Source organism: Oncorhynchus kisutch, linkage group LG18 (genome assembly GCF_002021735.2).
Source record: "Oncorhynchus kisutch isolate 150728-3 linkage group LG18, Okis_V2, whole genome shotgun sequence".
In the NCBI taxonomy this organism is placed as follows: Eukaryota; Metazoa; Chordata; class Actinopteri; order Salmoniformes; family Salmonidae; genus Oncorhynchus; species Oncorhynchus kisutch.
In genome coordinates this window covers 61,293,877-61,316,606 of record NC_034191.2, presented here as the reverse complement: position 1 = coordinate 61,316,606, position 22,730 = coordinate 61,293,877, and the positions used below count along the sequence as shown (strand labels likewise).

Below are 22,730 nucleotides of genomic sequence, written 5' to 3'. Positions count from 1 at the left end.
CCCACCAATGCAGAGACAAAAAATATATAAATAATGACACAAGGAATAAATACACAATGGTTAACAATAACTTGGTTATATACACAGGGTACCAGTACCTAGTTGATGTGCTGGGTTACGAGTTAATGGAGGTATGTACATACAGTATAGTTAGGGATAAAGTGACTGGGAAACAGGATAGATAATAAAAAGTAGCAGAAAAAGAGCTAGTGGAAAAATGGTCAATGCAGATGGTCCTATTGAATGAACTATCAGTCTTATGGCTTGGGGGTATAAGCTGTTCAGGGTCCTGTTGGTTCACACCATAGTGCCACCAGACTTTTGTTAGGAATACAGTGTGAACGGGGCCGCTATAAAGAAATAGTATAGAAAATACTCAGAAGTAATTAAAATACGTATTTTAAATACATGTAACAGAGATACTTCCCATCTCTGCTCTGAAGTACAATGCCCAAAGCTGTACAATTACCATGACGTTATTACTGTATTATACAGAACTTAGAATTCAAGAACGTCTAAACTACAGGGTGCATTGTTTTCTTTCAAATGCACGTTGACTTCTTCAACAACATAGCCAACGATATACTTAATGTAAGTAAATCAGGAAGGTTCAAAATAGACTGTAGCTAAACACATCTATAACTTCAGATATCCCGAGGCAGACAGTCTATCCACCATGCCGTTTACTGTTCAGCATATATTTGATTTCATCACCGCATCTGAATAAACACCACTTATAAGAAGGCGAAGCAACGGAGGACAACTTCAAAGTTGCACGCTTCAAGCAGTTGAGGCTTATCTGCCGTGCCACACTTCAAAAGAAATGCATAACACTGTCTTTAACACAACTTAGAAGATATGAAGGGATCCTGTTAGCTATTTTATTTAATGTAAATATTAGTGGCAGCCAGGCTGAGGAATAGTGAAACCAAGAAGCATTGGGAGATATGGAAAAGGTCCATGCTCTCCTGTTGTCACTGTAATGGGTGTCAGAGGCAGTTTGACACCTGAATCTGTAATGTGACTACTGTGAATTAATAAACATGTGGTGGTGCCTCTTTCTGTGATGACTGTTATCATTAGCGTTGCCTGTGAATCTTAATGAGCTAAACTAGGGTAAATATACTGTGAAATTTGGCACTCATATATTATTAGAAGTACTCTGTCACTAGTTTATAACAACTGCTTCCTTTATGGCAAATAACCAACATGTCTGTTTGTTGCATTTATAGTTTTCACAGTCTATTTTGTGTGATCATGCAACATAGAACTGTATATGTACAGTATAGTGGTTTATACCAATCTGGTTGTGTTAGCAAAACTACCACACAGCACATACTGTGTTATTTAATTGAATAAATGGCCTTTCATTCTTTACACAATATATTACTTCTGTGACATGGTAAAGGAGAAGAAGGTCAAGTGTCTTGGTTTAGATTGTAAACATACTGTATTTTTTATTTTACCTTCATTTAACTAGGCAAGTCAGTTAAGAACAAATTCTTATTTTCAATGACGGCCTAGGAACAGTGGGTTAACTGCCTGTTCAGGGGCAGAACGACAGTTTTGTACCTTGTCAGCTCTGGGATTCGAACTTGCAACCTTTCGGTTACTAGTCCAACGCTCTAACCACTCTTCTGTAGTCTACTGTATCTATATTACTATCTCTATCTTGGTGTAGACATCGCTGGTGGAGCAGGGATTCTTTCTAGGGACTGATAGATACTGTAAGAAGATAATTACTAAGTAGATCAAGCTCATCGAGACTCATCCCTGAGGTCATTAACTGTGTAATTAATAATACATGCAAATATGTTGAACGCTCCAAGCTAACTTATTTTCTCTCTGCCTGTTTACGTACACTTTGGCGTCTCCTTCCCTTGTGCATAGCATAATTATGTGAAAACTTAGAACATGGGAGAACTCACATGGAACATCTACAGCTCTAAGAATGTAGAAATTATACCAGACATTCTACTTGTTGTCTCAACAGGAAAGGGTTTGAGATTGTAACAGATTCCAATCATGAGTACAATCGCTACCACTGCGGATCTTGATTCTGTCTACCTTAAGGCATTATTACCAAGATCAAACAACCTTCCTTCGACAATCACATCCATAATAGGTATTGCAATAGTCATGTCCTTTATTGGACACAATTGTGTTTCGGCAGCAGTTCAAATTTGTTCTGCAGAATCTCCAAGAATAAACAATTATCGTACATGATAAGATTATGTATTGCCTTTATCTTGGAGGTGCAATATCTTACCCAAAATGGTGGGATTTTGCAAAGCAAAAACTAGTTGTGACCACCATTGTGGTGTAGGACCTTTCTGCCGTTTTCCTCTGCATTAACACCCACCACCAACCACTCCGTGCAGGAAATGTCACCTACAGAGAACTTTCATTACCACAAAGGTACAACGTACAATTGGAGAAAGACTGATGCAGTCTTTGTTGGGTGATTCTATAGTTATGTGAATGGGATGGTAAAGTTATATCAAGTTAAACATGATGAAGTTACATAAGAAAAGCAGTTGTTGCTATGTATTTTCCTATTCAGAAACAAATTGCCTACAGTGCATTCGGAAAGTATTCAGACCCCTTTACTTTTCCAACATTTTGTTATGTTACAATCTTTTTCTAAAATTGTTTAAATAATTTCCCCCCACATCAATCTAGACACAATACCCCATAATGACAAAGCAAAACAGGTTTTTAGATTTTTTTTCCTCAAATTTATAAAAAACAAAATACTGAAATATCACATTTACATAAATATTCAGACCCTTTACTCAGTCCTTTGTTGATGGACCTTTGGCAGTGATTACAGCCTTGAGTCTTCTTGGGTATGAGGCTACAAGCTTGGCACACCTGTATTTGGGGAGTTTCTCCCATTCCTCTCTGCAGATCCTCTCAAGCTCTGTCAGGTTGAATAGCTGATGCACAGCTATTTTCAGGTCTCTCCAGAGATGTTAGATTGGGTTCAAGTCTGGGCTCTGGCTGGGCCACTCAAGGACATTCAGAGACTTATCCCGAAGCCACTCCAGCGTTGTCTTGACTGTGTGCTTAGGGTCATTGTCCTATTAGGAGGTGAACCTTCACCCCATTCTGAGGTCCTGAGCGCTCAAGAGCAGGACATCCCCACAGCATGATGCTGCCACCACCAAGCTTCACCGTAGGGATGGTGCCAGTTTTCCTCCAGATGTGACGCTTGGCATTCAGGCCAAAGAGTTCAATCTTAGTTTCATCAGACCAGAGAATCATGTTTCTCATGGTTTGATAGTCTTTAGGTGCTGTTTGGCAAACTCCAAGCGAGCTGTCATGTGCCATTTATTGAGGAGTTGCTTCCGTCTGCCCCCTCTACTATAAAGGCCTAATTGGTGGAGTGCTGCAGAGATGGTTGTCCTTCTGGAAGTTTCTCCCATCTCCACAGAGGAACTCATGTTCTTGGTCACCTCCCTGAGTAAGGCCCTTCTCCCCCGATTGCTGAGTTTGGCCGGGTGGCCAGCTCTAGGAAGATTCTTGGTGGTTCCAAACTTTTTCCATTTAAGAATGATGCAGGTCACTGTGTTCTTGGGGACATTTATTGCTACATAAAATGTTTTGGTACCCTTCTCCAGATCTGTGCCTGTCACGTTCTGACCTTAGTTCCTTTTTTATGTCTTTGTGTTAGTTTGGTCAGGGCGTGAGTTGGGGTGGGTAGTCTATGTGCTTTTTTCTATGTTGTATTTGCACGCCAAATTTTTCAGTTTTTGATTTGTTAAAAAGGTTTGAAATATCCAATAAATGTCGTTCCACTTCATGAATGTGTCCCACTTGTTGTTGATTCTTCACAAAAAAATACAGTTTTATATCTTTATGTTTGAAGCCTGAAATGTGGCAAAAGGTCGCAAAGTTCAAGGGGGCCGAATACTTTCGCAAGGCACTGTAGCTAGCTATATGGTGGTTTTCGAGCTGAGGTTAATCAATAGATTCAAGCACATATTTTAATTTGCTAGGTAACCTAGCTAACATTAACTTGCTTGTACAATGTCCAGCAGTTATCCTCTGTAGCTAGCTAGCACCAGTCAGCTGAAAGCTAGCTAGCTAACGAACAGGCAAATACAGTAAAGGTATCTAGCCAATAAATGTACTTTTGTTTTGATTAGCTAGCTGGCGAAGTAGCTAACTAGTTAGCTCTCATCTGGCTGGTAGAACATTAGCTAACGATGGCAAGGAAAGCTAGGCATATCAAACAAGGAAAGCTAGGCATATCGTCTAGCTAGGCATGTCATCCAAAAAGTTATACTTTTGACTCATCTGTCCATAGAACATTCTAACAAGAGTCTTGATGAGCATCCAGGTGCTTCCAGTTGCTTTTTTGGCAAACTTGAGTTATCTTTTTGTATGAGATGGGTCCCATTATGTCTTGCAAAAACCAAACACTACATTCCAAAGTAAGAACCTCATACCAACGGTCAAGCATGGTGGTAGTAGCGTGATGGTTTGGGGATACTTTGCTCCCTCAGGACCTGGACGACTTGCCTTAATAGAAGGAACCATGAATTCTGCTCTGTATTAGACAATTCTACAGGAGAATTTCGATTCTGTGAGCTGAAGCTGAAGCACAGCTGGGTCATGCAGGAAGACAGTGATCCAAATCACATAGTCAAGTCTACATGAAAATGGTTAAAAAGCAACACATTTTAAGTTTTGGAACGGCCTAGTCAAAGTTCAGACCTAATCCCAATTGATATGTTGTGGCAGGACTTGACGCGAGCAGTTCATGCTTGAAAACCCACAAATGTTGCTGAGTTAAAATAGTTCTGCATGGAAGAGTGGGCCAAAATGCTTCCACATGATGTGAGAGACTGATCAACAACTACAGGAAGCACTTGGTTGCATTCATTTTTTTTGTTTGTCACGCCCCGACCTTAGTCTTTGTATTGTCTAGGGTTTTTTGTATGTCTAGGGGTTAATCTAGTCTAGGTGTTTATATGTCTATGGTTGCCTAGATTGGTTCTCAATCAGAGGCAGCTGTTTATCGTTGTCTCTGATTGGGGACCATATTTAGGTAGCCATATTCCTTGGGTATTGTGTGGGTTATTATTCTATGTTTAGTTGCCTGTTTGCACTAGTCATATAGCTTCACATTACCACGCTGTGCCTTGGTCTCATCAATACGACGAACGTGACAGAACAACCCATAAAAGGACTAAGCAGCGTGAAAAGGAGGAGCAGCGTTTGATGGAGCAGACAGCATGGACATGGGATGAAATACTGGACATGGGAGGAAATACTGGCAGGAGAGGATCGCCTACCATGGAGGCAGGTGGAGATAGCACAGGAGGAACGGCGAAGATATGAGGGTACACGGCTTTTGGGGGGGACCCACGAGGAGATTGCATGAGTCAGGTCGGACACCTGAGCCAACTCCTCGTGCTTACTGTGGGGAGCGTGCTACTGGTCAGGCACCGTGTTATGCGGTGGAACACATGGTGTCTCCAGTACGCTATTCAAGCCCGGTGCGCTCTATTCCAGCTCCTCGCATTGGTCGGGCTAGAATGGGCATCCAGCCAGGAAGGAGGGTGCCGGCTCAGCGCTCCTGGTCTCCAGTGCACCTCCTTGGACCAGGATATCCTGCGCCAGCTCTGCGTACTGTGTCTCCGGTGAGTCTGCACAGCCCAGTGCATCCTGTGCCAGCGCCAGCAGGGCAAGTATAAACATCCAGCCAGGACGGGTTATGTCAGCTCTACACTCCAGACCTCCAGTGCGCCTCCACAGGCCAGTACGTCCTGTGCCTGCTCCCCGCACTCGCCCTGAGGTGCGTGTCCCGAGCCCGGTATCACCAGTGCCGGCACCACGCACCAGGCCTACAGTGTGCCTCGGCAGTCCAGTACGCCCTGTTTCTGCTCCTCGCACTCGCCCTGAGGTGCGTGTCCCCAGCCCGGGATCACCAGTGCCGGCACCACGCACAAGGCCTACAGTGCGCCTCGGCAGTCCAGAGCGTCCGGCGACAGTACCCAGTCCAGAACCAGCGTCTAGAACCAGAGCCGCCACCGAGGTTAGATGCCCACCCAGACCCTCCCGTTTAGGTTTGCGGCCAGGAGTCCGCACCTTTGGGGGGGGGGGGGGGGGGGGGTACTGTCTAGGGGTTTTTCTAGTCTAGGTGTTTATGTCAGAGGCAGCTGTTTATCGTTGTCTCTGATTGGGGACCGTATTTAGGTAGCCATATTCCTTGGGTATTTTGTGGGTTGTTATTCTATGTTGCCTGTTTGCACTAGTCATATAGCTTCACGGTTCGTTTTGTTGTTTTGTTCAGTGTTCTCTCTTTCATTAAAGAGTTATGTACGCTTAAAACGCTGCGCCTTGGTCTCCTCGTTATGGCGACCGTGACATTGTTGCTATTTGTAAACTCAGGTTCCCTTTATCTAATATTCGGTTTTGGTTGAAGATCTGATAACATTCAGTATCAAAAATATGCAAAAATAGAGAATCAGAAAGGGGGCAAATAGTTTTTCACCACATTTCTCTTCAGAGTTTTGTACTCGTCTAATGACTTCGTGTTTTGTAGGTTTTTCTAAGCAGTTTGTAATTTGTTACAATGTTTGTATCAGGAGTTATCAAAATTGCTCTTGATGATCCACAGGGTTCTGCAGGCTTTTTTTTGTATAAGCCCAGTGCTACTGTAACAGGAGTTAGTACTGCAATTAATATTCACTAAATCCCAATTTTCATAATTTGTTTTTGGTTGAATCTCCTACTGGTATTTTTTGGGCTCTGTGTGTCATCAGCACTGCGCGCGCTAGCTCGTTCAGAGCTGTTTCAATCTGAATGAGCTAGGCTGTGTTCTCTCCCGCCTCCCATTTTTAAGCACGATACTCACTAAATGGAAATTGTAACCTCTGAAAACGTTGTACTTTACACGTAATAGAATTGGTCACATATTGTACTGTGTAAACAGTCTTTGTGTGGTGTCATGATTTCATGTTATAAGTTTGTCTTCCTGAGGTAATAAGACAAAGCTAGCTTGCCAGCTTGCTAGCAGGCTAATGTTAGCACCTCGATAGTGTTAGTTCAGTGTCAGTGGTCAAGCTACCGTTGGTTCAGCTTCGTTTTCATCTTCTGACAGGTGAGGCACAGCAAATATATAGCCTGTACGACATCCAGCCCTGATGTCCCCTTTCCTTTTCCCCTGTGATCCAGGTATGGAAATTATGTTTGAAATATGTGTGGGTGGGTTTTTGTCTATTCATGAATAAGTTCTGTGTCCGATTCAATTTGGCTAATTGGCTCATTCATTGAGCCTAGTTTACAAGGTTTTTTCATTGAACCTCCTTTTTAGCATAGGATTTTGATATTCTATTGATGGTATTGAGAACATGGTTCATATTTGTTATGCTGTATTATAAACTGGGTGGTTCGAGCCCTGAATGCTGATCAGCACATTGAGGGTTTGCGGTATGGTCAATATACCACGGCTAAGGGCTGTATCCGGCACTCTGCGTTGTGTCGTGAGGAGAACAGCCCTAGCAGTGGTATATTGGCAATATACCACACCCACTTGTGCCTTATTGCTTAATTATAATGTTTATAAAAATGCTGCATAATCACCCCTCGGTGTAAAAAAACTATGTTGAGCATAAAAATAAATTAGGAACACCTTCCTAATACTGAGTCCCTTTGCCCTCAGAAAAGCCTCAATTCTTCAGGATATGGACTCTACAAAGTGTTGAAAGCATTCCACAGGGATGCCGGCCCATGTTGACTCCAATGCTTCCCACAGTTGTGTTAAGATGGCTAAATGTCCTTTGGGTTGTGGACCATTCTTGATACACACAGGACACTGTGGAGCATGAAAAACTCCAGCAGCATTGTAGTTCTTGACACAAAACGGTGTGCCTGGCACCTACTACCATACCCCGTTCAAAGGCACTTAAATATTTTGTCTTGCTAATTCACCCTCCGAATGGCACACATACAGTGCACACTCCATGTCTCAAGACTTAAATACTTTAACCTGTCTCCCCACCTTCATCTACGCTGATTGGAGTGGATTTAGCAAAGGACATCAATAAGGGATCATTGCTTTCACCTGGATTCACCTGGTCAGTCTATGTCATGGAAAGGTGTCCTTAATGTTTTGTACACTCAGTGTATATAATTTGGCTGTATGTAGTTTTAGACATAGGCCCATTGTAAATATGTATAATTGTTGCCTTGCTATCTTTCTTGCAAAAAATGTATTCAAGTACAAACAGTGACATTATCTTGACAGGGGTAATGAACTGTCCATTGATCAGTATTTTATTATGATTTTTTGTTGTTGTGACATGTATTACTAAAATAAAGGTTTAAGGAAATACATGCATGCACCACATTATTACAAAACAAAACTGCTCAATTAAGCCTGATGTTCTTGTATGTACAAAAACAAAGTTTTTATTTCATACTAAAAGCATGAAAAGGTAACGTAATGGGATAATATCTTACTGTGATGAGTGAAGAATCCAATACTTTCCCTTGTATGTGGTACAAGTCACATTATTGTGGGGGCACCTCCTCTAAGAGTATGAATTTGGCTATTTGAGAAGGTTTGAATCCTAAGCAACCTGCCAAATCATAGCTACTGTAGTAGGTCAACGCTGTGTGCTGGAAAACCTTGGTAGAGCATGGGTGGAATAGGCGTTGTGGTGCTCGTGAATTTTCTTTCTTTTTTGGCTTCAGACCAATGCCTCTTCTCACTTCAAACTGTGGTTTTTGTTTTGAATTGTCTAATATAGCGATTACAGTACATTTGGGACCTTTGCCTAACAAGCTTGAAATCACTTAGTGAGAAGCACTCAGATGAATGAGGTGAATGAGAAAGTACGAAAGTCTTGCAAAGTCGGGTGGATAATCAGTTTTCAAATGCGTGAGACAAGTGTGAAATTCCACAACCTCATAAATCGAGTCTATGAAAGCGCAAGACCAAAGCCACAGTATTTTACTTTTATTCACAACTAGACTATGTTTGATAGATTAAATAAAGAGTTCATTGCGCTGGCCATGTGATACAGTCACAGTGAGATGTATGAGGGAAGGTCTTGGTGACTATGCACATAGCTTAAAGGAGAGTAACAAATGCATTTGTTATATCTTATTCTCTTTAAAGAGGTCGCCACGGTGCAATGCTGGATTATATTGGAGGAAAATTAATAATGTTACATACTGTATATTATGCATATATACAATATAACTATATGAATATCAATTAAACAAACCCTGGTTCATTATTGCTGTAATATTTCAGAGGCAAATGAGAGAAATACAGAACAGCAGTGCAACCTCTAGTGGATTAAGACTGAAATGCAGATACAGTGCCTTCAGAAAGTATTCACACCCCTTTACTTTTTCCACATTTTGTTGTACAGCCTCAATTTAAAAAGGATTAAATAGAGATTTTCTGTCACCGGCCTACACACAATATCCCATAATGTCAAAGTGGAATTGTGTTTGTGGAAATGTTTACAAAATAATAAAAAATGAAATGCTGAAATGTCTTGAGTTAACCCCTTTGTTATGGCAAGCCTAAATGCATTAAGGAGTCATGTCACATAATAAGTTGCATGGACTCACTCAGTGTGCAATAATAGTGTTTAACATGATTTGTGAATGACTACTGTACCCCACACCTACTGTACAATTATATGTAAGGTTCCTCAGTCGAGCAGGGAATTTCAAACACAGATTCAACCACCTATTGGTAGATGGGTAAAAAAAGCAGACATTGAATACCCCTTTCAGCATGGTGAAGTTATTCATTACACTTTGGATGGTGTATCAATACACATAACCACTACAAAGATACAGGCGTCCTTCCTAACTCAGTTGCCAGAGAGGAAGGAAACCACTCTGGGATTTCACCATGAGGCCAATGGTAACTTTAAAACAGTTACAGAGTTGAATTGTTGTGATAGGACAAAACTGAGGATGGATCAACAACATTGTAGTTACTCCACAATACTAACCCAACTGACAGAGTGAAAAGAAGGAAGCCTGTACAGAATAAACATATTGTTTGCAACAAGGCACTAAAGTCCCTGTGTCCAAGAACACTAAGGTAACCTGCCTGTTTGAATACTGACCCGTAGCACTCACCTCTGTAGCCATGAAGTGCTTTGAAAGGCTGGTCATGGCTCACAACACCATTATCCCAGAAACCCTAGAACCACTCACATTTGCATACCGCCCCAACAGATCCACAGATGATGCAATCTCTATTGCACTCCACACTGCCCTTTCACACATGGACAAAAGGAACACCTATGTGAGAATGCTATTTATTGACTACAGCTCAACGTTCAACACCATAGTGCTCACAAAGCTCATCACTAAGTTAAGGACCCTGGGACTCAACATCTCCCTCTGCAACTGGATCCTGGACTTCCTGACAGGCCGCCCCCAGGTGGTAAGGGTAGGCAACAACACATATGCCACACTGATTCCTCAACTCCCTGTTCACCCACGACTGTGTGGCCAAGCACGATTCCTCCTCCACAATTAAGTTTGCTGATGACACAACAGTGTTAGGCTTGATCACCGACAACGATGAGACAGCCTATAGGGAGGAGGTCAGAGACCTAGCAGTGTGGTGCCAGGACAGCAACCTTCCATCAACATGAGCAAGACAAAGAGGCTGATCGTGGACTACAGGAAAAGGAGGGCCGATCATGCCTCCATTCACATCGATGGGGCTGTAGCGAGCAGGTCGAGAGTTTCAAGTTTCTTGGTGTCCACATCACCAACAAACTATCATGGTCCAAACCCACCAAGACAGTCGTGAAGAAGGCACAAAAACGCCCTTTCCCCCCTCGGGAGACTGAAAAGATGTGGCATGGGCCCGCAGATCCGTAAAAAGACCTACAGCTGCACCATCGAGAGCATCCAACCGTAACGCGCTACAGGCGCTAGTGAGTACAACGCAGTACATCACTGGGGCCAAGGTTCCTGCCATCCAGGACCTATATACTAGGCAGTGTCAGAGGAAGACTCCAGTCTAGGTCCAAAAGGCTCCTCAACAGCTTCTACCCCCAACAGCTTCTACCCCCAAGCCATACAACTGCTGAATAATTAATCCCCCCCCCCCCCATTGTTTTTAAACTGCTGCTACTCGCTGTTTATTCTCTATGCATAGCCACTTTACCCCTACCTACATTTACAAATGACCTCGACTAACCTGTACCCCCGCACATTGACTCAGTACCGGTACCCCCTGTATATAGCCTCGTTATTGTTATTTTACTGTGTTACTTTTTTTTTTTTTTTACTTTAGTTTATTTAGTAAATATTTTCTTAATTCTATTTTCTTAAAACTGCATTGTTTGTTAAGACCTTGTAAGTAAGCATTTCACCTTTAGTATTCGGCATATGTGGCAAATAAAATTTGAGAGAGAGAGCGATAGAAAGATAGAAAGACTGTCACTGGCGTGGACCTCCTGGGCCATCTCTTGTATCCTTCTTCTCTTTTGAAGTGCTTTCTGCCCGAGTGGAGTTAGGCTGCTGACGGAGTGAGTTGGGAGCTAGCGGGAGAGGATTGGCCTCTGTGGTGTCTTTTACAAAGGAAGCGAGGAGGAGAGCTGTGTGGAGCTTTCAGGGAGCCCTTAAGTTGATGGAGGACTGTGATGATCTAGTGTATTAAATAGGCCAAGCTGTGATACTGAGAGCCCAGAGAGACTTGGTACTACATTGTCTGGGAGAGGGCCCCTGTGTTCTTCTGTACTGGCAGATTCAACACTTCAAATGTAGGCTGCTAAAGTACATTGGGTGTGAATGCCCTGAATGTACTGCATGCAAGCTCGTCAGAGGCCAGCATTTCTGAATATATACAAATAGTTAATGGGATGTTTCTGAGATAATATCCAGGCATGGTGTCCACAGTTTAGGTGATGACAATAACCTACAATAAACGCAAGGTAAAGCAGAGATCTCCAACATCCAAGCAGCTTTGGCACATGGGTTTTTCTGTTGCTCATTAGAAAAACGACATTCAGGCTTGGAGGTGTGTATTCTAACCGATTCCACGTTTGGATGAATGATGTTTGTCCCCCATGAGACACTGTAGAGGCAGTAGCCTATTTCAATGCATCAAAATCCCCAGAATGAATCTTAGATAACTCAAGAAATCTGTCAATTATTTTTGAGGTTTTTGCCGAAGATGTTTTAGTTGCACAATTTTACATCTAACTAAGGGTGTTTGGTGCAGTATTTCTCAAGAAAAACAATGTGCAATGTGTTGTCTTATGTAAGCTAAGTCGGGCTGCTGTCTCATTATGCTGTTGGATAGAGAGCAGTCACTGCAGCTGTTCACCACATGTTAGTGGGCAAATGGACATCATCAAATCAAAACCCAGTCTTAATTTACCCGTTGTAACACACAGATGTTCCCAACTCCGTTTTAGACAAGACTTTATGACCAAAATTATTGTATTTACACTTGTTAGTCCATTTTGACACTAGAGTAACTGTTTCTGACTCATATTGATGTCACATAGGCCATTTTCAAAGGGATTCGTTTATTTTAAAGGCAGTCGCTCTAAAGAAAATAGAAAATATGTGACTGTCAGACTTCTGTGTTGAGGGGGCAGACTGCTCCCCACTCTCTTTCTCTCTCTCCAGAGCCAGGACTGTTGTGTGTTGTTTCTGTTCTTCCGTCTGGGCTGAGGCTCTTTTGCTCTCACTCCCACATCCCTAGCCCCTCTAACCCCTCAGAGGACCACAGGAGTGAAGCCTCAGGGGTAGAATGATGTGCAGCATTTACTGCACCAACAAGGCTTGTGCTACTGGAAGAGTGGGTCTATCTATGAGTTGACAATGACCTTCAGTTCACTTCTCTCCCACACATCCCCAGCCTAACCCATCAGAGGAACACAGGAACAACTCAATGCCTTCAACAGCCCCTAAACCCACTCCCTCCTAGCACCAGCCTGGTTGGCCCAGTAGGTATTGCAGCACGTCAGTCTCCTACTCCCAGGATATGTACGTGGGCAGTCTTTACCCACCGGTCTAAAGTACACTCACATCTCCTCAGATGGCGGAGACATTTCTCATGAATGCTTTCTTTGTCTCCTTATTTCATTAAAATGACATTATACATGTGTGCCATTACATAGGATAGGCAAATTACGGACAGGAACCTTGCATGACATGCACATAATTCATATGTATTGGGATGTTATATTTTCTGAGTGGGGAGTAACTGAAACACGTACGCAGATATACAGTATGTATAGATGCCAAGCACAGTTGATGCATGGCAAAGATGCACAGATGAAGTAAGATCCACTGGATTGATAGATGCTGATGAATAACTATGATATCTTTGATTTCAATTTACGGAGAAACTGGGGTAGTTAGTCATCAATGTACACAATAGGACTTTCCTCTCAGTAAACATGATGATATTTAAGTGGGTTTTGTTAGTAAATAACTGTTTGTGTTAGGTCTCAATCATTTGTGAGGATGCCAAAGTGGGCTATAATTGTTCACACTTCTGGCAAATTGAGAGGAGGAGACGAGAGAAGGAGCAGGCTCATTTCACACCTAATGTGAAACGATTAGGCCGATGATTTTGGTGGAGTTCAATTATGATGATGATGGTGATGATGTTCTTTCAGAGAACATGTGATGCTAATAAAGTCGTGATTAAAACAGCCTTGCGTATTCTGCAGGTGAAAATCACAGCGTTAATAACCCGCAGAGCCAGCTCAGTTCATTTGCTGTGACATTTTCACATATCCCGTCTCCTCGTTCTCCCTCATAAATATGTGTAGAGATGAGTTAGATCTCTGAGTAAAACTGAGAAGTTCAAGGCTACATCATTGTGTTCATTGGGTTCAGTGTTTCCTAAGGGTACAGGAAATGAAATGAAGAGGAAATATTTTCAAGATGGAGCTGAAGTTGTTAGAAATTAATTTAGATTTACAATCGCTCCAATTAACAGAAGACAAACTGTATAAACAGTTAGAACAGTATAACACTGACGGAAAAACAACATGAATTCATGCGAAAATATTTGTTTTCGGGGACACTTCACGTGACATTTTACATATGAAAACATGTATTTTTGGAACACTTCACATGTGAATTCATGTGTTTTTGGAACACTTCACATGTGAATACATGTGTTTTTGGAACACTTCACATGTGGCAGAAATTAGTCATTATGATACACAGCGCTTTTAAAATACACTGTTTCTTCTTACATATTTGACATACATGACATGTTTATTCATACAGTAATTATTATTCAATGCGTCCTCACCTGGGCTTTGAACTCACAACCTCTTGGTTCACGGCATTCTGATATTTCTGCTACCATGTCTGTGTCAATGGCTGGTGTCACCTTGTATTCCTACACTTTTGACTTCTAAGTAAATATCAGCTTGGTTAAAAATACACTCAAGAAAACTAGTATATTTGTCATTGCGACTCAGGAGCAACACTGAAACAGAATAATATGCCTGCCAACATTAAACTATACAGAGAACGGAGAAATATCTGAAATAGGTAAAGGAAATCAATGATGAGAGAATAGTCAGATTAAGTGCTAACTAAAATAGCAGTGCAGATGCCACTCTCTAGCTATATGCAGAGATGTATTATGGGTAATGAATGTGTAGAGGAATGCTACAGACTTTGCAGAACAGCAGAAAGATCAGCACACCTTGAATCCAGAGGTTGTGTGTTCAAATTTAGATGAACAGCATACTACTTACTTCAAAACTCAATACCATTTCATTACTTATAATGTTTTGGGACCATCTGAGGCCATCACGTGAGGTCCTGACGACTGATAAAACAAATGTCTTGAGAACATCTTACAAAAATGCTAACATGGTCCTTGCCCTTATGGAAAAACAACATGAATTTCACGTGTGAACTAATGTGATCTGATGTGAAGTTAATGTGACAACACGTGGCAACATGTAAAGCAACATGAAACTAAATATGTGAGGGAGGTACACCCTTCTCATATCGAACTGCAATCTGCGCTGCTCCGTCATGTTGTGAACAAGGCAGCATGGTGCATCATTCAGAAACATACAACGTCTCTTATCCATACAAAATATATGTTCGAAATTTCAAACTAGTTTTCATTGAGAAGGAAGATAAAAGCATATTTATCAAAAGCAATCACTTTTGCATGTAAAAACACAGAATTACGACTCGATACTCCATGTGCTTAATTTGGTTTTGAGCCGACTTCGGCGTTGGCTTTGAACGGGGAACCTGGCTCTCACTGTGATTTTAGCTGTGCTTTTGAATGTGTGCTAATGGATATGCTGTGTATATGCATCTGTGTCTGGTGTGTTTTTAGAGTCAACTTGTATGTGATGTGTATGTTTTTAATGATTTTATGGAACCCAAGACTCCCTGGAAAACAACGCAATTGTTTCTGAGTGGAATATCCTGGCTAAAATAAATACAAATTGAGAAATACATTTCCAGGGAGGCCGCCTGGTTCCAAAATCAATCACTTTTCACCCGGTGCCAACTCCTCCCTCCTCACACCGGGGAAACCTGTGCCAGATAATCGAATCGCCTCAATATCTCATGTGAAGTGTTCCAAAAACACGTTTGCGGATAATTTCACATGTGAAATGTGAAGTATTCTAAACACACATGGTTTCACATGATTCCCAAAATATATTTTAACATGTAAAACGTCACGTGAAATGTTCCAAAAACATGTTTTCACATGATTTTTCATGTGAAATGTCACATGTGTAGTTTCATGGTATAACATGTTGACATTTTACATCCCCATGTTGTCACATTTATTTAACATGAGATCATGTTCTCACATGTGCTCACACAAGATCACATGTGTTAACATGTGGAATTCATGTGATTTTTATCTGTAAGGGAACAATTCTCCATAATAATACAATCTTACCTCCACAAGCAGGTAAGTGAAGAATTTCCTCTTATCTCTTGGCTCCCATCTTTCTGCGACTGCAGGCATGTTTCCGTACACCAAAATGTGGCATTAACTGTAAAATTGTATACAAAGGGACACTAATTAGAGTTCCATTTGAAAACTGTATGTGTGGTGCCTAAACCTTTATTTACAACTACTACAGTCAACCACTAGATGGAGCCTGTAAACAATCTTTGACACTATCACTACCATCATAGAAAACAAGAGGTTTTCCTCCTTCAGAAATCTGGGGGCGTATTCATAAAACAATTAAGAATAGAAGTCCCGTATTAATTATGATCGAAAAGTTACAACTTATCCTAGATCAGCACTCCTACTCTGAGACACTTTAAGAAAGCAGTACAGGTCATCTCACTTGTTTCTCACAGATGTTTTCTTTTTTTCAATGTACTCATTCTAAATGTTTGGCATGAGTTGATATGATGTTATGTTGATTCTCTATATGAGCTTTTGACAGGATTACACATTATTCTGGTCCTTAGCAGGCTATACATTGCTATCATATTCATTACCACAAGGGGGCATTGGGGAGATAGCTGAAAAGTACCTGTCATATACAGGGACATGTTTATGATGTACAACATATTTCAGTGAATAACCTTGTGTTCAACTTCTCATGAGAGAAAGAGAAAGAGAGAGAAAGGTATTTGTTTGGTTTAGTAGCTCAAAGAAACACTCTCTGGAAGAAACACTGTCTAGAAACACTGTCTACACAATCAGGCTACAATTGCTACAGGTATAAAGCACCTTCATATGAGTGGTGGGAATTGAATGAGCAAATGTTAAATTAAACTTAACAACATAACACTGACCATTTTCGATAAATTAAGGATGGATTTAAATCCAACAAACTTAGAGTGAATCACTGTGCTTTGCCTCTGGGGCATTACAATTTTAACCTTGTACCCTGTGCTTGTGTGTGCAGCATGCATCTCGATACCCTCTATGATGTTATGCATATTAACGGAGCAGACAAGCACGGACATCTAAAAGCAGAGACATGATTCTAATTCCACAGCAGATGAGAAGGAATACATACTCCAGTAACTACCAGCTCAGAATGAGATGGGGAATCATTGTGATTCAGTCTATTCCAGGACCCTTCCACAACTATGCTCTTCTTACCAACTGTCTCCTCATTGTTTAAACATGTTCTGCTTCTACTGCATGTGGTGGGCCAAACCTTGCTCTTTAAAGAGAAGGTATTGTTTACTTGTCTTTTATGTCAGAAGGCAAAAGCTAAGTACATCAGACCAGACCAGATCCCACCAGAAGAGATCAGACCAGACCAGGGCCTGGTTTCCCAAAATAAATCGGGCCCTGACCAGCCCAGAAACAATGTGTGAGCAGATAGTTTTGTTTTGCAGTGCACTGCTAATGCAGACAGAGTGGGTGTGTGGTGTACCCCGGTTTCAAATGCCATGAAATATAAGAACAGTCAAGGTGGGAAAGAGTGTTCTCCTCAGACACAACTTTTGTCTGGTTCTGAAAGGCCACTTATGCTGAAGGAAGAATTCCATCTTGAGCTAGATTAGAATTGTATTGTATTGTATTCGATCATTGGAGTTTTTGTCATGAGAAGCCTGGGAAAAGGGTTCAATTTGGGACACAAAACAGTCTCTCTCACCTCACCAGGGAGAGCTGTACGTATTAGCCTTGAGACAATATGGTGTTTCCATCTACCTCGAGCTTCTTTAATCCATTTCCACGGCACCCTGATCGTTGATCTTCTCGTGTTTTATCACCTAGCTTTAGGTAGAGCGTTATCTCAATCTCTAGAGATTCAACAACTCCTAGATCTAGTGTCATTTTTTTCCCATCGTGTTTGAGATACAGTATAAGGGTCTTATTCCATTGTGTCATAAAAGCACAGTATTAGTAGATATCGCTAAACACGCAGTGCCTTCTAGGAAGAACTGATTATTCTTAGACATATTTGTTATGTTCACCTTGCTGTCAGGAAAAAGTATTGTGTGTCAAATATGAAGACATATTAACAGTATAAACCGTAAAATAGCAATCAGCAGTAGAAAGAATAACAAAGTGTTTTCCCTGCCCCTGTTTTGGTAAAAAAATATATATAAGGGATTAGGCATGAAGAATTCAGGAGTTTATTTCACATTTTTCACATTTGTGTTTTTTTATCGGAAATTATTGCTTATGGGGAGGGGCACAACTTTCACTGGGGACAGGGGAGACATGTCCCTCCCACATTCTGAAATTGCATTTTTGCCCCCAGTTTTATCATTGGAATGTGATACAGAACGAGGCAACGGTGTGCTTTAGGACCATGCGGACACCTCCGAGTGGTCAGGTAGACTATTTGGAGAGTTAATCCAACTGGATAAACAAAAAAATAGAATATATTATATATATATTATTTCTAAACACCAAATTTGCATATGTGTAAAATATGACTGTTCTCAGATTTTAAATTAATAGATTTTAGGTGTGTATTAAAATGTGTTTTCTTTTGCAAAATGATATATCCATTGTTAAGCTGGAATGGAATGTTTTGTATTATGTATATTTGATTGTGATATGTGATTGTCTCACCTAGCTATCTTATGATGAATGTAAGTCGCTCTTGATATGAGCATCTGCTAAATGACAAAAATATAAAATGTACATTTTTACATACAGATCTCACAGTACTGTACTTAATTATTGAATTTCAAATATACAATACCAGTCAAAAGTTTGGACAAACCTACTCAGGGTTTTTCTTTATTTTTACTATTTTCTAAGTTGTAGAACAGTAGTGAACATCACAACTATGAAATAACACATGGAATCATGTAGTAACCAAAAACGTATTAAACAAATTAAAATATATTTTAGATTTTAGATTCTTCAAAGTAAACACCCTTTGTCTTGATGACAGCTTTGCACACTATTGGCATTCTCTCAACCAGCTTCATGAGGTAGTAACCTGGAATGCATTTCAATTAATAAGAGTGCCTTGTTAAAAGATCATATGTGGAATTTCTTTCCTTCTTAATGCGTTTGAGCCAATCAGTTGTGTTGTGACAAGGTAGGGGTGTTATTCAGAAGATAGCCCTATTTGGGAAAATACCAAGTCCATATTATGGCAAGAAAAGCTCAAATAAGCAAAGAGAAATGACAGTCCATCCTTACCTTAAGACATGAAGGTCAGTCAATCCGGAAAATGTCAAGAACTTTTAAAGTTTCTTCAAGTGCAGTCACAAAAAACATCAAGCACTATGATGAAACTGGCTCTCATGAAGACCACCACAGGAAAGGAAGACCCAGAGGAAAAGTTCATTAGAGTTACCAGCCTCAGAAATTTCAGCCCAAATGAATGCTTCAAGGAGTTCAAGTAACAGACACATCTCAACATCAAGTGTTCAGAGGAGACTGTGTGAATCAGGCATTCATAGTCAAATTGCTGCATAGAAACCACTACTAAAGGACACCAATAAGAAGAAAAGACTTGCTTGAGCCAAGAAACACGAGCAATGGACATTAGACCGGTGGAAATCTGTAGTTTGGTCTGATGAGTCCAAATTTGAGATTTTTGGTTCCAACTACTGTGTCTTTGTGAGACACAGAGTAGGTGAACGGATGATCTCTGCATGTTTGGTTGTATCCATTAAGCATTTGAGGAGGAGGTGTGATGGTGTGGGGGTGCTTTGCTGGTGACACTGTCTGTGATTAATTTAGAATTCAGGGCACACTTAACGAGCATGGCTACCACAGAATTCTGCAGCGATATGCCATCCCATCTAACTATCTAACTATCATTTGTTTTTCAACAGGAGAATGACCCAACACACCTCTGAGCTGTGTAAGGGCTATTTGACCAAGAAGGAGCGTGATGGAGTGCTGCACCTGATCTCCACAATCACCTGACCTCAACCCAACTGAGATGGTTTGGGATGAGTTGGACCGCAGAGGGAAGGAAAAGCAGCCAATAAGTGCTCATCATATGTGGGAACGCCTTCAAGACTGTTGGAAAAGCATTCCAGGTGAAGCTGGTTGAGAGAACGCCATGAGTGTGCAAAGCTATCATTAAGGCAAAGGGTAGCTACTTTGAAGAATCTAAAATCTAAAATATATTTTGATATATTTTACTATTTTTTGGTAACATGATTCCATATTTGTTATTGCATAGTTTTGATGTCTTCACTATACTATTCTACAATGTAGAACATTTTAAAAATAAAGGAAAACCCTTCAATGAGTAGGTGTGTCCAAACTTTTGACTGGTACTGTATATAGTATTCACACCTCTTAACTTTTTTTGTGTTACAACCTGAATATAAAATGGTTTAGATTTTTTGGTCACTGGCCTACACATAATACCCCGTAATGTTCAAGTGGAATTATGTTTTTCTTATTTACGTTTTTTAAAATTATTAATTATAGATGAAAAGCTGAAATGTCTTGAGTCAATAAGTATTCAACCCCTTTGTTATGGCAATCCTAAATAAGTTCAGGAGTAAACATGTGCTTAACAAGTCGCATAACAAGTTGCATGGACTCACTCTGTGTGCAATAATGGTGTTTAACATGATTTTTTAATGACTACCTAATTTCTGTACCTCACACATACAATTATATGTAAGGCCCCTCAGTCGAGCAGTGAATTTCAAACACAGATTCAACCACAAAGACCCGGGAAGTTTTCCAATTCCTCGCAAAGAAGGGCACCTAATGGTAGATGGGTATAAAATGGTAGATGGTCACAACAAAGATACAGGCGTCCTTCCTAACTCAGTTGCCGGAGAGGAAGGAAACCGCTCTGGGATTTTGGTAACTTTAAAACAGTTACAGTGTTTAATTGCTGTTATAGGAGAAAATGGAGGATGGATCAACCACATTGTAGTTACTCCATAATACTAACCTAATTCAGAGGGGCTGGGTTAAATGCGGAAGACACATTTCAGTTGAATACAGTCAGTTGGACAACTGACTAGGTATCCCCCTTTCCCTTTCCCTAATTGACAGAGTGAAAAGAAGGAAACCTGTACAGAATAAAAAATATTCCAAAACCTGCATCCTGTTTACACGGCACTAAAGTAATACTGCGAAAAAAATGGCAAATCTAATACAACACATTACTAAGTACCACTCTCCATATTTTTAAGAATGGTGGTGGCTGCATCATGTTTTATGGGTATGCTTGTAGTTGTTAAGGATTAGGAGTTTTTCAGGATAAAAAAGAAACGGAATAGAGGCAAAACTGAGGCAAAATCCTAGAGGAAAACCTGGTTCAGTCTGCTTTGTACCAGACACTGGGAGATGAATTCACCTTTCAGCAGGTCAATAACCTAAAACACAAGGCCAAATCTACACTGGAGTTGCTTACCAAGAAGACAGTGAATGTTCCTGAGTGGCTGAGTCACAGTTTTGACTTAAATCTACTTGAAAATAGGGCAAGACCTGAAAATGGTTCAACAACAGATTTGACAGAGCTTGAATATTTTTTTAAAGAATAATGGCAAATGTTGCACAATCCAGGTGTGGAAAGCTCTTACGAGACTTGCCAGAAAGACTCACTGCTGTAATCACTGCCAAAGGTGCTTCTGCAAAGTACTGACTCAGGGGTGTGAATACTTAAATATTTCTGTATTTCATTTTCGATAAATGTACAAATATTTAAAAATATATATGTTTTCACTTTGTCATTATTTGTTATTGTGTGTAGATGGGTGAGAAAAAATCTATTTAATCAATGTTGAATTTAGGCAGTAACACAACAACATGTGGAATAAGTCAAGGGGTATGAATACTGTTTTGATGTCACAAATGTATCATTTGTAGATTTATTTCTTTAAAAAGTAGTTATTTGTTACATTTGACTGTGTAAAACCTAGAAGTACTACTTATTTATCTGGGAGTTTGGCGATTATATAGCATTTAGCAAAAACATGATTATTTGACTCTGTATTGAAACCCTAAACTGATATATTTTAAACAACTACATGTCTGTCGTTGAACAACCCTATGCCATGAATAGATTGTGAAAAAACACACCAATCTCTTTAATAATTTATTTTTTAAATAAAAGCTAATTTTCTAACATTTTTGAAAATGGATATACAGTGATTTGGAACAAAACTCTTCAAATGTAACCACTCTCAAATTCATAGACAGAGCTATGGATGCAAGGACTGACCATCCAAGATATCAAAATGATTGTTTTAACAATGTTTTAAGGTTTTATATTGGTTTGCAAACATTGGAGTAAAACAAGCTTATATGCTGGGTTCTGATGGGGTATGACAGTTGAACTATGCTCATGTCATATGTAAGTTATATTCTTCAATAATCAATCGGTACATATTTAATTTAAGTCAATAAATGGATGTAGCAACAGCTGATTACCCCTTTAAGGGTATATTCAAATACGTCTATAAACTGCTACAGATGAATTGCATCATCAATGTTTTACTGTGTACTGTATGTACAGTGTAGGTTGAAGATTGTATCAGGGATCCATGGGTACAGTAGCCTATACAACACAATAATGATCAGAGCCTGAAATTGTAACAAGACAGATCGTAATAACACTAATAATATCGTAAACACACGTAACAACATTGAGCCTCATTTCAAAATGGCAATACTCTGAAACTCTACCGATATGAATGTTTTGACGTTTTCTTAGCTTTCCTCCTCGATGCACACCACCACACGTCCTTAGAAAGCATAGAGCCATAGGCTATCATATGTGGTGCATTGCTGTATTTTCTCATTCTCTGCACGAACAGTAGCCTACCTAACAAAATGCAGAGCAGTT

The 22,730-nt window shown here is 40.3% G+C and overlaps 1 protein-coding gene across 2 annotated transcripts in view; it reads right to left on the bottom strand.

The window, feature by feature from the left end:
- Positions 1 to 22,730, bottom strand: part of plppr5b (phospholipid phosphatase related 5b) — a 99,199-nt gene that overhangs the window by 76,165 nt on the left and 304 nt on the right. For both annotated transcript variants that reach the window (XM_020508618.2, XM_020508620.2), the window contains exon 2: positions 15,920 to 16,016. In XM_020508618.2, coding sequence (XP_020364207.1) covers positions 15,920 to 15,988 — 69 coding nt within the window. In that variant the 5' untranslated portion in view covers positions 15,989 to 16,016. The remainder of the gene's footprint in view (positions 1 to 15,919; positions 16,017 to 22,730) is intronic.